The 17,218-nt window shown below is 42.9% G+C and overlaps 1 protein-coding gene across 1 annotated transcript; it reads left to right on the top strand.

Annotated features, from left to right (window-relative positions):
- The first annotated feature begins 3,690 nt into the window (after positions 1-3,690).
- tada2a (transcriptional adaptor 2A) lies at positions 3,691-15,957 on the top strand. Its single transcript, XM_055880296.1, has 15 exons — positions 3,691-3,822; positions 4,779-4,885; positions 5,004-5,063; positions 5,203-5,294; positions 7,092-7,249; positions 7,790-7,878; positions 8,205-8,277; positions 8,407-8,470; positions 10,347-10,390; positions 12,943-13,053; positions 13,601-13,672; positions 13,934-14,066; positions 14,497-14,540; positions 14,913-14,992; positions 15,332-15,957. Exons 1-15 carry the CDS (start codon positions 3,798-3,800, stop codon positions 15,515-15,517), a joined length of 1,338 nt encoding a protein of 445 aa, XP_055736271.1. The 5' UTR covers positions 3,691-3,797; the 3' UTR covers positions 15,518-15,957.
- The last annotated feature ends 1,261 nt before the right edge of the window (positions 15,958-17,218 follow it).

Below are 17,218 nucleotides of genomic sequence, written 5' to 3'. Positions count from 1 at the left end.
CTCTAGATATATATATATATATATACCATCTATATATATATCTATATATTATATAATATTATATATATATATATATATATATCTATATATCTATATATCTATATATATATCTATATGGTTTTGGTCTCTATATATATATATATAGATATAGATAGATATATATATAGATATATATCTATATATCTATATATATATCTATATGGTTTTGGTCTCTATATATATATATATAGATATAGATAGATATATATATATAGATATATATATATAGATATATATATATATATAGATATATAGATATATATATATATCTATATATATATCTATATATATCTATATATATATATCTATATATATATATATATATCTATATATATATCTCTATATATATCTATATATATCTATATATATATATATATATATGCCTAGTCATTGTAATGTAATTGGAAACAAATATGTATCTAAATATGCTGTACATAAAATAGAAATGTATCATGTAAATGGTGATATATATATATCATCACACACACAAAGGAGGCTGCTGAGGGGAGGGAGGCTCACAATAATGGCTGAAATAGAGTGAAAGGAATGGTATCAACCACATGTAAAACATGTTTGATGTGTTCGATGCCATTCCATTATTTCGTTCTAGCCATTACTATGAGCCCGTCCTCCCCAATTAAGGTGCCATCAGCTGCCTGTGATACACACATATTGTTGCTAATTACATTACACATTATACATTACAATTAAATGTGATATATACAATTACATATCACATTTAAGTCAATGTAAATGGACCTAGTGTAATTAGAAACAAATATGTATCTAACTATACTGTACATAATATAAATGCATTATGTAAATGAAAATACATATTTACATAAGTAATTCCTTTTCTATCTTTTCTGACAAAATGTCCACCCTGTTAGGTGCCTACAGTGCATTTGGAAAGTATCCCGACCCCTTGACTTTTTCCACATTTTGTTAGGTTACAGCCTTATTCTAAAATTGATTAAATCGTTTTTTTCCCTCAATCTACACACAATACCCCATAATGACAAAGCAAAAACAGATGTTTTAGAAATGTTTGCAAATGTATTTGCAAATGCAAAGATATGACATTTACATTAGTATTCAGACTCCGTACTTTTTTGAAGCACCTTTGGCAGTGATTGCAGCCTCGAGTCTTCCTGGGTATGATGCTACAAGCTTGGCACACCTGTACTTGGGGAGTTTCTCCCATTCTCCTCTGCAGATTCTCTCAAGCTGTCATGTTGGATGGTGAGCATCGCTACACAGCTATTTCCGGGTCTCTCCAGAAATGTTCAATCGGGTTCAAGTCTGGGCTCTGGCTGGGCCACTCAAGGACATTCAGAGACTTGTCCCAAAGCCACTCCTTCGTTGTTGTGACTGTGTGCTTAGGGTCGTTGTCCTGTTGGAAGGGCAACCTTCACCCCAGTCTGAGGTCCTGAGCACTCAAGAGCAGGTTTTCAGCAAGGATCCCTCTGAACTTTGCTCCGTTAATCTTTCCCTCGATCCTGACTAGTTTCCCAGTACCTGCCGCTGAAAAAAATCAAATAAAATCAAATGCTATTGGTCACATACACATGGTTAGCAGATGTTATTGCGAGTGCAGCGAAATGTTTGTGCTTCTAGTGCAGCAATATCTAACAATTCCACAACAAATACCTAATGGAATAAGGAATGGAATAAGAATATATAAATATGGATAGCAATAACAGAGCGGCATAGGCTAAGACGCAATAGATGGTATAGAATACAGTATATACATATGAGATGAGTAATACAAGATATGTAAACATTATTAAAGTGGCATTATTAAAATGACTAGTGTTCCATTTATTAAAGTGGCCAATGATTTCAAGTCTGTATGTAGGCAGCAGCCTCTTTGTGCTAGTGATGGCTGTTTAATAGTCCGATTGCCTTGAGGTAGAAGCTGTTTTTCAGCTCTCGGTCCCAGCTTTAATGAACCTATACTGACCTCGCCTTCTGGATGGTAGTGGGGTGAACAGGCAGTGGCTAGGGTGGTTGTTGTCCTTGAGGATCTTTTTGACCTTCCCGTGACATCGGGTGCTGTAGGTGTCCTGGAGGGAAGGTAGTTTGCCCCCGGTGATGTGTTGTGCAGACCACACCAGCCTCGGTTGTGGGTGGTGCAGTACCAGGCAGTGATACAACCCGACAGGATGCTCTCAATTGTGTATCGGTTAAAGTTTGTGAGGTTTTTAGGTGACAAGCCAAATTTCTTCAGCCTAGGTTGAAGAGGCGCTATTGCGCCTTCTTCACCACACTGTCTGTATGGGTAGACCATTTCAGTTTGTCAGTGATGTGTACGCCGAGGGACTTAAAACTTTCCACCTTCTCCACTGCTGTCCCGTCGATGTGGATAGGGGGCTGCTCCCTCTGCTGTTTCCTGTAGTCCACAATCATCTCCTTTGTTTTGTTGACGTTGAATGAGAGGTTATTTTCCTGACACCACACTCCGAAAGCCCTCACTTCCTCCCTGTAGGCTGTCTCGTCATTGTTGGTAATCAAGCTTACTACTGTTGTGTCGTCTGCAAAACATCCCCACAGCATGATGCTGCCACCACACTTCACCGTAGGGATGGTGCCAGGTTTCCTCCAGACATGACGCTTGGCATTCAGGCCAAAGAGAGAATTGTAACTTTTATGTCAAACATATTTTGCCTAGTTAAATAAAGGTCAAATTCAAAAAATATATATTTTGAAATTCAAAAAATGTATAACATGTTCATCTAATGTAGCCTAACAGGGTGGAAATTTAAGAGTGAGACATACTGACTAACATCATGAAACATTAAAATATAGATTAAAACCGGGTGTTGATACTTACTTAGGTATGCACTGTTGTTTTTTCGCCCCAAAAATAATTGACACTTCCTGAATGTGATATCATTGTGGGAAGGGGCTGTTTTTTAAAGGACTATTACTGCAAAATAACAGGGTGGAAAGTGAAATCAGGGACACACAGGAAAAAAACTATAAATACAATAATAATGAGAGAAAAACATATTGGTGACAGATATTTTAAGTAGGACTATAAAATAATGAATAAATATTTGGAATATTTTATTATTTAATTGCTTATATTTATCGTTGATGAATTAGCAACCGGGGACATGTCAAAAACGCCAACATCCACTGAAAACAAAATGGTCAAAATGCATAAAATTCCCTTTGAGATCCATATCTTTGTATTTTTATTTCAAAGGACATGTAACTTAATTTTACACGAAATAAGATGTATTATTTCCTGGCGACAGAAAATGCACAGCATAACACTAATGACCCTGGTAGTCCCACTGGTTGCAGATACATGAGTTAGCCTTCAAAATGTTTTTATTTTGAGCATGAACGGTGCAGCATTTGCGCGAATGCTGTGCATTGATCTAGCCATATTATCCCCTCGGTCATACCGACAGTGTTTGCGTATTGGTACATCAAAAGTAACGTTACATCAACTTGCAGCGCGTTCGGATTTATCGAACAAATGCATAAAATTGTATGCGTAGACGGCTTTACAGAAATGGTAGCAGAAGATGAATGTTGAAGTTTTGTTGCACACATCTCAAAATGTACCATTTTTTTTTTTTTGTACCAAAGCGTACCATTTTTCTCAAAACAGTGTAGGTGTGTTCCATGTGTAGAATCAACAAAGTTGCGCCAACGCTGCGTTTTCAGACACGCTTAGTCTAACGCGAAGCAATACACATTGGCAACAAACAACAAATCAAGGCTTCAGCTGTTTGGTTGATCTTATGGACCACTTGGCATCTTTTGGAAGTAAGTGTTGACTAAAATGCACAGTTAAAAACAGCGTACAAACACGGCTTAAATAGTTTGCACGAAATATCGGTATCCATCTAACTAGCTTATTGCTCAGCTCGTCGTGCTACATAGCTAGCTAACGTTAGCTAGGTAGAAGGCAACGCAGCTCAGCTAGCGAGATTTCTAACAATTAGCTTAGAGTTAGCCATTTAGCTAGCTTAACTATATGTATCATTTTCTTTCATGTAGCTGATCCATTCAACCAGCTAACTAATCCATCACTTAATTGTCTCCTAGTTTTCGACTTGAAGTACCTAGCTAGCTACATTATCTAGCTAACGTTAACTGTGTTATTAGCTACTGCTAAATGTATGATGCTGGCTTTAAATCTGAACAATAACACACTTTAACAGAGGATTTACAGTATCTAAAGTCTGTACGTATTCTTACCAGTACAACTGGCAAGTTTTGCTACATAACGCTGACTTATTTTCAGATGACCCTTTTTTAAAATTATTATTCATAGGACATGCATTTAATTCTAATCAGGAGAACAAGATATACATAATTCAGAAAATCTGAGCATTAAGCCAACACATTTCTCTCAGTAGAACATCGTCCTTGCAGCGATCACATCTTCCGTTCAGGTTGCAGTATAAATACAAACGAGGAATATCCCAGGTCTCCTTCCGGACAGCCGGCCACCAACGACACACACTTATTATATGGAATCCAAGCGCCTAAATACAATCCTTATGTGCCTCGATGAGATCTGTCCAACTTTCTTCACCCTTCTCAATGATGCAAACATCTCTGACTTTCTTCGTCTCAGGGCACACACAACAGAGTTTGTGGTTTCTTCCCTGTGCCCTCGATGGCCCGACGCTGGCAGCATACACTGAGGACATTATTCAGGTTACCTAGCTAGTTGTTACCCTTCATGCGCGTGGATGCCGATTTATGTCTTTCAGATGACCCTTCTGACAAGCCCCCATGTCGAGGTTGCTCATCTAACCTGGTGGAACCCTATATAAAATGTGCAGAGTGTGGACCCTCACCTTTCCTTCTCTGTCTCCAGGTGAGGGGCGCACATTGCTTCCTCGGGCATGCGCATAAAACTGTTGATACATTTTGCCTAGCCTGATAACTTTGCATCACTACTGACACTTGAATTGTTTTATCCAAATATGTTTCAGTGTTTTACCAGAGGGTTTGAGTTCAAGAAACATGAGAGTAATCACAAGTATGAAATCATGGTAAGACATTGGTAATTGTGCTGTCCATTCTGATTAACATATATAATACTGACTCTTCAGTTATCCATTATTTACCAAAAGTATGCTTCTGGCAAACTATTGTGATCATGCTCAATACCATGCCTCCTCCCTCACACAGACATCAGACTTCCCTGTGCTAGAACCTAGCTGGACAGCACAGGAGGAGATGGCCCTTCTGGAAGCAGTCATGGACTGTGGCTTTGGGAACTGGTAAGTAAACACACACACTCTCTGACTCTCTTGCTCAAGTGTCATATACAGTTGAATTCGGAAGTTTACATACACCTTAGCCAAATACATTTAAACTCAGTTTGTAACAATTCCTGACACTTAATCCTAGTAAAAATTCCCTGTCTTAGGTCAGTTAGGATCACGAGAGAGAATGATTTATTTGAGCTTTTATTTCTTTCATCACATTCCCAGTGGGTCAGAAATGTACATGCACTCAATTAGTATTTGGTAGCATTGCCTTTAAATTGTTTAACTTGGGTCAAATGTTTCGGGTAGCCTTCCACAAGCTTCCCACAATAAATTGCGTGAATCTTGGCCCATTCCTCCTGACAGAGCTGGTGTAACCAATTCAGGTTTGTAGGCCTCCTTGCTCGCACACGCTTTTTCAGTTCTGCCCACAAATTTACTATGGGATTGAGGTCAGGGATTTGTGATGGCTACTCCAAAACCTTGACTTTATTGTCCTTATGCCATATTGCCACAACTTTGGAAGTATGCTTGGGGTCATTGTTCATTTGGAAGGCCCATTTGCGACCAAGCTTTAACTTCCTGACTGATGTCTTGAGATGTTGCTTCAATATATCCGCATAATTTTCCTGCCTCATGATGCCATCTATTTTGTGAAGTGCACCAGTCCCTCCTGCAGCAAAGCACCCCCACAACATGATGCTGCCACCCCCATGCTTCACGGTTGGGATGGTGTTCTTTGGCTTGCAAGCGGCCCCCTTTTTCCTCCAAACATAACGATGGTCATAATGGCCAAACAGTTCTATTTTTGTTTCATCAGACCAGAGGAGGACATTTCTCCAAAAAGTATGATCTTTGTCCCCATGTGCAGTTCCAAACCGTAGTCTGGCTTTTTTATGGCGGTTTTGGAGCAGTGTTTTCTTCCTTGCTGAGCGGCCTTTCAGGTTATGTCGATATAGGACTCTTTTTACTGTGGATATAGATACTTTTGTACCTGTTTCCTCCAGCATCTTCACAAGGTCCTTTGCTGGTGTTCTGGGATTGATTTGCACTTTTCGCATTAAAGTACGTTCCTCTCTAGGAGACAGAACGCGTCTCCTTCCTGAGCGGCATGAAGGCTGCGTGGTTCCATGGTGTTTATACTTGCGTACTATTGTTTGTACAGATGAACGTGGTACTTTCAAGGGTTTGGAAATTGCTCCAAAGGATGAACCAGACTTGTGGAGGTCTACAATTGTTTTTCTGGAGTCTTGGCTGTTTTCTGTTGATTTTCCCATAATGTCAAGCAAAGAGGCACTGAGTTTGAAGGTAGGCCTTGAAATACATCCCCAGGTACACATCCAATTGACTCAAATTATGTCATTTAGCCTATCAGAAGCTTCTAAAGCCATGACATAATTTTCTGGAATTTTCCAAGCTGTTTAAAGGCACAGTCAACTTAGTGTATGTAAACTTCTGACCCACTGGAATTGTGATAAAGTGAATTATAAGTGAAATAATCTGTCTGTGAACAATTGTTGGAAAAATTTCTTCATGCACAAAGTAGATGTCCTAACCGACTTGCCAAAACTATAGTTTGTTAACAAGACATTTGTGGAGTGGTTAAAAAAGGAGTTTTAATGACTCCAGTCTAAGTGTATGTAAACGTCCTACTTCAACTGTATTACAAACTTGCAGACTAGGTGCCATTTGCAGTCTGTGATTTGTTTCGTAGCATCCCTCACTTGTACTGTCTGCCAATATCAATATAAACATGTTCAAGTTGATAACAAAAACATAACTGTCACGTTCCTGTTTGACTCTGCACAGGCAGGATGTGGCGTATCAGATGCGCACCAAAAACAAGGAGGAGTGTGAGGCCCACTACATGAAGAACTTCATCAACAATCCCCTGTTCTCCTCCACCCTGCTCAACCTCAGACAGATAGAGGAGGCCCGTACTGCAGACACAGCCATTCCCTTCAAACGTCAGTATACACACAACACACCTACTCCTCTGGATTTCTCCCTTCATAGTAATAACGAGAGTTTGTTTGTCACACATGTTATAGTATAATTATGAAGCCATACAACAAATACAATTTAGGATAGGCTTTTGTGTATGACCTCAACTAACCTGTACCCCTGCACATTGACTCGGTACTGGTACCCCTTGTATATAGCCTCATTATTGTTATTTTGTGAAACTTTTAATTTTTTCACTTTAGTTTATTTAGTAAATATTTTCTTAACTCTATTTCTTGAAATGCATTGTTGGTTAAGGCCATGTAAGTAAGCGTTTCACGGTAAGGTCTACCTACACCTGTTGTATTCAGCACACATTTGATTTGATATCCAGCTGATAAAGGCAGGGAGGAATACATGGCTTTTTTCATTTATTATCTGATATGCAACTACATTGTTCTTCATTTATGCTTTCTTTCTTACACAGTAATAACTTGATTACTGTACTGTCATGAGGGCCTTTTCAGATCACTAGGTAAAAATACTGTTGGTTTTCCTCCCAGCCACTGACGACCCCCCCAGGCCCACGTTTGACTCCCTGTTGTCTCGAGACATGGCTGGATACATGCCTGCCAGAGCAGACTTCATGGAGGTGAGAGGAACTAGGGTCTTAAAGCGTCCATGGCTTTAGTAGTTCCAATCTCACGAGCCGTAGTCGGACATAGACATTCCATTTTTCTGTTCTGCATGTTCAAAGAACATATCCCCATGTCGTAATGAGTATGTTCTCATACTCCTGGCATATTATGATTGGAATCAAAGGAAGTACTTAAAGATCACCAAGACAGAACCCTTGCCACACATGCATGAATGAAGATATTAGTTCTCCTAATGGCCGCCTCACTGCAGTCTTATTGAACTCTGACTCATCTCCTTGTACCTCTGTGATTGTCTCCTGCTATTTGTCATCCTGTCTAGGAATTTGACAACTATGCTGAGTGGGATCTGAAAGACATTGATTTTGTGGATGATGACTCAGACATACTACATGGTGAGTTGAAAGGGCTATCATTGTATTTGAATTGAGAGAAAAGTCCAACCCCGCTTATGTTTATTGTACATGTACTGTTTTTTAATATCATCACTTCCTTGTCTGACATATTTGTCTGGTTCTTTCTAGCGCTGAAGATTGCTGTTGTTGACATATACCATTCAAGGTTAAAGGAGAGAGGAAGAAGAAAGAAGTAAGTTGAAATGTTTTGCATTTAACTATAAAGATGTAATGGACTTATTCAGCTCAAAATGCTTAGAAGCTTTGCCCTTCATCATATGCCTGTAATACTCTGCAAATGTTGCCACGATAACGTTTGAATTGCTTTCCAAAATCAGAAATGTGATACCTACACAAGTAACATAACACTCTACACTAGCCTGTTAAGATAAACACTGGTTCAGAATCACTGGTTGCTTTTAATGCTGAAAGGCTTAAACATTACACAACTCAAATTTTAGTATTGTTTGACCTGGCCACCTTTTTAGATGAATTTGAGATGTTCATGGATTGTCACATTCCGTCCACTGCCCCGTTCAGTGTGTGTCAGTACTGGTCTTGGCCACGGTGGTCAGTCCATTCATGTGGGAATACATCCATCATTAAATCAGACTTAACGAGTTGCTGCTCCCCTAACACTGTGGAATGGCATGTTAGCTGGCCAGAGCTCCCAGGACCATGCATGTATGTTTGTGTCCCAAATGACATCCTATTCCCTACATAGTGCATTACTTTTGGTGGGCCCTGGTCAAAAGTAGTGCACTATATAGGGAATAGGGTGCCATTTGGGATGCAAACACTGCTAGCCTCCCCACTGCCCCTCAAGCCTTCCACCCCCAGCTGGTGACATTTTTATTTTATTTAACCTTTATTTAACTAGGCAAGTCAGTTAATAACAAATTCTTATTTACAATGACAGCCTACCCCAGCTAAACCCTAACCTGGACGACGCTGGGCCAATTGGGCGCTGCCCTATGGAACTCAATCACAGCTGGTTGAATTGAATCAGGGTCTGTAGTGACGCCTCTAGCACTGAGATGCAATGCAAAGATGCAAACACGGAACCCAAACCGGCTGCGCGCGTGCACTATCGTGCATACATTTATTTTGCCCCCCACACGCAATCGCGACATGCAGGTTAAAATATCAGAACAAACTCTGAACCAATGACATTAATTTGGGGACAGGTAGAAAATAATTAAACATGTATGGCAATTTAGCTAGTTAGCTTGCACTTGCTAGCTAATTTGTCCTATTTAGCTAGCTTGCTGTTGCTAGCTAATTTGTCCTGGGATATAAACATTGAGTTCTTATTTTAACTGAAATGCACAAGGTCCTCTACTCCAACAATTAATCCACACATAAAACAGCCAACCGAATCGTTTCTAGTCATCTCTCCTCCTTCCAGGCTTTTTCATCTTTGAACTTATATGGTGATTGGCATCTACACATTCATAGTATTACCACGACAACCTGCAAAACATTAAGTCTTTCAATCACCCACGTGGGTATAACCAATAACCAAGAAGATGGCACGTGGGTACCTGCTTCTATAAACCAATGAGGAGATGGGAGAGGCAGGACTTGCAGCGCAATCTGCGTCAGAAATAGGAATGACTTCTATTTTAGCCCTTGGCAACGCAGACGCTCGTTGGCGCGCGCAATAATTGAATAATATGGATTTCTACATTTATTTTGCGACGCTCGCATACGCGACCGGTCTGGTCAGCATGTTAGACCGCTGCGCCACTTGGGAGTGGTCTAATGGCAAAGGTCCAAGGCAGTGACCTGCAGGCCACAGAGTTCAGACGCAGTAGGCCTCACTGTCAGGTCCTGTTTAACATCACAGGAAGGCTACTTGTTGCAAAGCTGTTCTATATCACAATCACAACTTCAAGATATGTGGTTCAGGTTCAACAGCTATATGGTACCATCACTCATTCAATTAATGTCAGTCTAAACCCACTGCTGTTTTCACTCACTCTACCAGCCTGAGAGTTGGCTGGTATTTACCAATGGACGGTGTCCATATTTTTGGCTTTGGTGTCTTAATGTTGTGTGTCTTCCAGGATAATCCGGGACCATGGACTGATCAATCTGCGGAAGTTCCAGAGTAAGTTTTCTCCTAACAGATTAGAGCTGGGTTGCAGAACCACCAGGAGACCAGGCATTAATATAACACCCAGACTGAATATGCATTATGTATCCATGGTTGCAATAATGATCAACAGTAACCTGTGACCCCGGAGGCACTGCCAGTGCTCTTATTTAAGATGGATGCTGAGACCAGTGCGACGTGTGCCAGAGTGCCACAGCATAATTATTGCTCCACTATGAATAGATGCCTATGAAATGAACACTGCAGGTCTAATGACCAACTGCATTGGAGCTTTATGAGCTCTTATTGATCCCCTCTCCATGGGCAGCGTTTCATCTAGCTTGGTAATATAATCAATGTTCATGTCCCACTTTTTATTCATGGGAGATGGGAAGGCAAGAGACTCCCTGAATAGATGTATCCAATCAGTCCTCTTTTTCCTTTACTGCCCAGTGCAGTGCTATCTCCAGGTCATGCCCTGGGAAATTGGCTGTAGTTTTATGGGTGGAAGAGGACACCCTTATGTTTTATTTATTATTTACCAGCATCCAGTCACTACCGCCCACCACCTCCCCCTCTCTCCTCTTATCTCTAGTCTTTCAAGACAAGAGAACCCAGAGTTGCCGTGGAGCTGCAGCCTGGTTGTCATGGAGACTGTCAAAGTGTGTGTGTGTCACGGTAATAGAAGCCGTTTCCAAGCCTGGGTGACTCAGTGTCGTGCCTGGTCTGATCATGCTGTTGCTCCAGGCAGTTTGACCAACAGTCTCACTCCCCTTATAGACATCAGTAACTCAGGACCACCAGCCCATTCCTGTTATGGAGTGTTTCAAATCTTTGACTTCGCTCAGCAGGACATTGACTCTACTTGTGTGTGTGTGTTGCTGCTATCTACACGTTCCTATCACTGTACGGCCTCCAAATGCTCAGCTGCCAATGAGGAACTCAGCTGCCAGCTTGAAGACAGACACATATGTGCGGGCCACCAGCCTTGAGCTGCTGTCATACTACTACCCCACATTCACTGTTTGCAACGCCACCAGAGTCCACTCAATATATACCATAGGTATACAGGTAGATTCTTACGGCACAAAGTATGAAGTGTCTTTGACTAAATGAGTAATATACTGCCGTTTGGGACACAAACACTGTAGCAATGATTTGAAAGGAGAGCAGCAGCAGCCCTTGATGGGGGGTGAGTAGGGTGGTATGGGGTGACCTGCCCATCGGGGGAGCTTTTACATCGGCCATGGCAGGGTATCTCATTGATGCAAGGGGGTCAGTCAATGTGCGATGTCTGGACATTTCCTCCTCTGGTGTTCCTCAAAAGCCTCTAATCTAACAATATTGAATGTGATACAGATCTCCAATACAGATCACTGCTGTCATATTCTCTACAACATGGCTGCCAGCCCCTCTTCCTGGAGATCTACCAAGTTTACAGTCCAACTCTAATTTACCAACTGATTCTAGTTATTAACTGCTCACCAAGACCTTAACTGGCTGAGTCAGGTATGTAGGGTTGGACTGAACCTACAGGATGTTAGATCTCCAGGAAGAGGGTTCGACTGAACCTACAGGACGGTAGATCTCCAGGAAGAGGGTTCGACTGAACCTACAGGACGGTAGATCTCCAGGAAGAGGTTTAAACTGAACCTACAGGACGGTAGATCTCCAGGAAGAGGGTTCGACTGAACCTACAGGACGGTAGATCTCCAGGAAGATGGTTCGACTGAACCTACAGGACGGTAGATCTCCAGGAAGAGGGTTCGACTGAACCTACAGGACGGTAGATCTCCAGGAAGAGGGTTCGACTGAACCTACAGGACGGTAGATCTCCAGGAAGAGGTTTAAACTGAACCTACAGGACGGTAGATCTCCAGGAAGAGGGTTCGACTGAACCTACAGGACGGTAGATCTCCAGGAAGATGGTTCGACTGAACCTACAGGACGGTAGATCTCCAGGAAGAGGGTTCGACTGAACCTACAGGACGGTAGATCTCCAGGAAGAGGGTTCGACTGAACCTACAGGACGGTAGATCTCCAGGAAGAGGGTTCGACTGAACCTACAGGACGGTAGATCTCCAGGAAGAGGTTTAAACTGAACCTACAGGACGGTAGATCTCCAGGAAGAGGGTTCGACTGAACCTACAGGACGGTAGATCTCCAGGAAGATGGTTCGACTGAACCTACAGGACGGTAGATCTCCAGGAAGAGGGTTCGACTGAACCTACAGGACAGTAGATCTCCAGGAAGAAGGTTAGACTGAACCTACAGGACGGTAGATCTCCAGGAAGAGGGTTCGACTGAACCTACAGGACGGTAGATCTCCAGGAAGAGGTTTAAACTGAACCTACAGGACGGTAGATCTCCAGGAACAGGGTTAGCCTGAAGCTACAGGACAGTACATCTCCAGGAAGAGGGTTGGACTGAACCTACAGGACGGTAGATCTCCAGGGAGAGGGTTAGCCTGAAGCTACAGGACGGTAGATCTCCAGGAAGAGGGTTGGGCAGCCCTGCTCTACAATAACAGCTACATATCACATGACCATTGTGTTTTTGTCTTCCAGTTCTAGAGCGTCGCTACCCTAAGGAGGTACAGGATCTGTATGATGCTATGAGACGTTTTGCCAGGGTGGTGGGCCCCATCGAACACGACAAGTTCATAGAGAGTCATGCATGTGAGTTTAACATTATGATATTGTACATGCACACACAGTAGACATTTTGATGTTAACACCAATAGAATTGTTTCTTCCAACCCCTCCACCTCCGGTCTACACAGAGAGCAGTCGCACATGCAGTGTTCCCCTGTGTTTAATATTGTGGGTAACACTAAGGTCAACGGCGTGGTAATGAGCCTGTCAGATTATCTCCTGTCCGTACGCAGCATGACTGGATGTGTGAACTCCCTTTGAGTGAGAGGCGTGTGTCTGTGCATTTCTGTTTGTATCTGGGGATGAGACATCTCGTTCTGATTAAAGTGCTGGGGCTTCAGAATAGCATGGCGCTACTCCATTGTTGTGTCAGAGAGAACAGCTGTAGAGCCTGCCTGGGCTACAACTCTGGTCTGATCAGCTCTGATGTTGGGAAGCACAGATCTGAGGGGTAAAGAGTTTCTCACTCTCTGCCTTTCTGTTCGTCCGCCTGTCTGTCTGTCCACCTGTCTGCAGTAGAGACCGGTGAGTGTGGACAGGCCTCATTGACCTCGTCCTCCTTGTCTTTCAGTGGAGTTTGAGCTGAGGAGAGAGATCGGCAGGCTACAGGAGTACAGGAGAGCAGGCATCCAGTCTTTCTGCAGTGAGTCCAGTCTACCCATCTAACCCCATCACCCCTACTGCCAGATAGTCCCCCTCAGATGTTGTATCCCAAATGGCACCCTATTCCCTATTTATTGCACTACTTTTGACCAGGGCCCATACAGCTCTAAAAACTAGGACAATTTGTAGGAAAATTATGCATTTTTGACAGAGCCTCATTAGTAACTCCCTTGTGTCAACCAGGGCCCAGGGCTGACTGACTGCCCCAGTAACCCCCTACCTCCTCTGTGTCCCCCTGCAGGTGCCAAGGTGTATGAGCGTGTGAAGCAGGTGAGGGAGGATGAGCGGAGGAAGAGGACCATGCTAGTTGATGTGCTGCAGTACATTCAGGACGGACGGGCCTGCCAGCAGTGGCTCAGCAAACAGGCTGCCATGTAATCCTTCCTCCTTACTCTTGTCCATTCCTCTGGACCCTGTGGTTGTACATTCATGTACAAGTCAAACACTAGCCCACCTGATTCCACTAATCAAGGGCTTGATAAGTTGACTAGTTGAATTAGGGGTGCTAGCTCCGGACTATAACTGAGATACCACCCGCCTACTGTAGTTTATTACTGTGTGCTTGGCTCTAACGGCAACAAGTGTAGTGCTTGATTGTTTATTTTTTTTATGTAGAGCTATTCTTGTTGTTTATCTTAAGCTCAGCTCTTAGGTATTCTCCAAGTTCTGCTATTTATTCTTCATGAAGAAAAAGAACAAAACTGCTAGTGTGTGTGATGATTCATTCTCTCTCTGGACGAGGATCCCAGAGAGTGAGAATGGTGTGTGTGCTGCTTGTAGTGATGCTATTATCTCACTTCACAGTGACGCTGGTATCACCCCTGTTGTCACCACCATCACCACAACAGGTAAGGACTCTTCATCTCCCACTCCCTCCCTTCTCCGACTTTTCTTGTCATGGCAACAAGTGGAGTCACGTTAATGCATTCTCAGAGATGCTCACTCAGAAATATGCTCGACAAACAGGACCGATATGTGTTTTTGTCTCAAGCTTTATCTTTCCGTTGTCATTCCGTAACCTCCAGTGCACAAGTAGGACACATCTATGTAGACTCTGTCATTTCCATCCATTTACACTAATTTGCCTATTGTAAATATTTGTCTTTATTTTCCAACAAAACGGATTACCTGGATTCATCAACCTATCAGTTTGTCATTTAAAACAACAGAACAGTCAGGTTTTACGTCTGTTTAAATGTGTGTGATTAATTGTTCCACAGCAACAGGCAGGAGATGCGCCCCTCCTCTCAACCTGACTGGCCTGCCAGGGACAGAGAAGCTCAACGACAGGGAGAAAGAGGTACAAATAGAATTGCATATGAAATCCATTCTATTACATATGAATTCTAGGATCTCTATGGATGTAAGGCTCTCAGCCCCACCAGGTAAGTACATGAATTCCCTACATAGTGCACTACTTTTAGTAGTACACTCTAACCTGAGTTGTGACTAACCTGATTCACCTTATTGGCCAGCTAGATTAGGGTTGGCGCAAAAATCAACATTATATTAGCTCTCCAGGAACAGGGTTGGGGAATACAGTGGAATTTGGGACGCAGTCATAAACAGCGAGTTGGGGTCATGGTGGCTGGTATTGTGTTGATGTAACATGGTGTCTCTGTCCTGTGGCTGTCTGCAGTTGTGCCAGGTGGTGCGTCTGGTGCCAGGTGCCTACCTGGAGTACAAGCAGGCTCTACTGAACGAGTGCAGGCGGCAGGGTGGTCTACGGCTGGCACAGGCCCGGGCACTCATCAAGATCGACGTCAACAAGACACGCAAGATCTACGACTTCCTGATCAAGGAGGGCTACATCAACAAGGCCTAGGCCAGCCTGAGAGACAGGGTGTGTCCTAAATGGGACCATTTTCCCTATATAGTGCACTACTTTTGACCAGAGCCGGGTGCAATTTGGGACCCATCCAGAGTCAGGACTGTTCCAGCAGGGATCATGGCTGGACTGGACACTAACTGATACATTTTATACTCATGTTGTTTTGGTGAAATGATGTTGTCACGTGCTGTGAGAACTAAGTTTTAATGGCCCTCCTTTGTTTGAATGTTTGTTTTCCTATCGTGTCTCTACATTTGTCATCAACTTCAGGTCCTACATTTTGCATCAGTCTTGCCTTGTATATGTTCTAACTTCTAACCAAACTGACATACCTTCCTATTTGTACAGTACTTTATTGTCAGTGACACAGCAGCAGATAAGAAGATGACAGTGTATTTATTTCTCCTCTAATAAAATGTTTTATGTAAGAAGTATTACAGTATATGGTGTAGTATTTTACTTATTATTGTGTAATAATAGTTACCTGTTTATTAATGCTATTACATGATAACCAACTTTCCATCATAGCATCAGTGCTGAGTTGCTTTATGTAAGCAGGTCCTGTTAGTGACACCTCTCCCAGACTCCCAGTTTGACAATGGGCTCCATCTCTGATTTGATTCCTTCTCTGCCAGGAGTGGGTCTGGGGGTCGTATACATAAAGCGTTTCAGACCCCCTCCCCCATCCATGTAATCTTATTCTTTAAGATGTAAAATGCGAAACTGTTCCTCGTATCAGCGCTCTTACTTTGAGATGTTAAATGAATATACGTTTTGGTGTGACGAGGGAGCGCTATGTGACTAATGCTAACCACCTAGATCCAGTCAGCCAGCCCAGTGGCCTCTCCCTCCTCTCTACTCTGATGGCATTATCAGATCAGTGGCGTCACGTCAGAGCAGCGCTTACAATCTGATTACTGCCCCAGATCCCCCCCCCCCTTTGATGATAAGGAGGAGGCTGCTTCCTGAAATGGAGGCCTTGGGCCTGGAAATGTGCTCCGCTTACAGGGATGAAGAAGCCACAAAGTCTGTTTTGCAGCCTAATGTTATTTCTCTTGTGAGGTTGTAGGTGTATGTGAGAGTTTAAAAAAAGGTGTCAGCATTTAATTAACTTTCTTTCCGCTGCAGGGCATGTTGGTGTAAGCGCTGCCTCGCAGGTACAATGACTGGGCTCTCGATCAATGTGACTGCGGGACCACGTGAGCCCTTATCTGCCTTCCAAGTGGGCCCAGGTTAAAAATAGTGCACTATATAGGGAACAGGGTGTCATTTGGGACATACACACTCTGCCACCCGCCTACCTCCTGGTGAAAAGATCTAGGAGTGTGAAACAGGAAAGCGAGACTGTATCCCAAATGGTACATTATTCTCTATAAAGTGCACAACTTTTTTTTTTATTTTTTTTATTTATCCCCTTTTCTCCCCAATTTTCGTGGTATCCAATTGCTAGTAATTACTATCTTGTCTCATCGCTACAACTCCCGTACGGGCTCGGGAGAGACGAAGGTCGAAAGCCATGCGTCCTCCGAGGCACAACCCAACCAAGCCGCACTGCTTCTTTAACACAGCGCGCCTCCAACCCGGAAGCCAGCCACACCAATGTGTCGGAGGAAACACCATGTACCTGGCCCCCTTGGCTAGCGCGCACTGCGCCCAGCCCGCCGCCACAGGAGTCGCTGGAGCGCGATGAGACAA

This window comes from Salvelinus fontinalis, chromosome 24, assembly GCF_029448725.1.
Source record: "Salvelinus fontinalis isolate EN_2023a chromosome 24, ASM2944872v1, whole genome shotgun sequence".
NCBI lineage: Eukaryota > Metazoa > Chordata > Actinopteri > Salmoniformes > Salmonidae > Salvelinus > Salvelinus fontinalis.
This window is presented reverse-complemented; position numbering and strand designations above follow the sequence as displayed.

Bases quoted from the DNA above. Each gene is read 5' to 3' on its own strand.
- tada2a (XM_055880296.1), top strand. From the start codon at position 3,798: ATGGACCACTTGGCATCTTTTGGAA. The intron at 4,886-5,003 runs GTGAGGGGCGCA...AATATGTTTCAG, and splicing joins CTTTCCTTCTCTGTCTCCAG to TGTTTTACCAGAGGGTTTGA. The intron at 8,278-8,406 runs GTGAGTTGAAAG...GGTTCTTTCTAG, and splicing joins TGACTCAGACATACTACATG to CGCTGAAGATTGCTGTTGTT.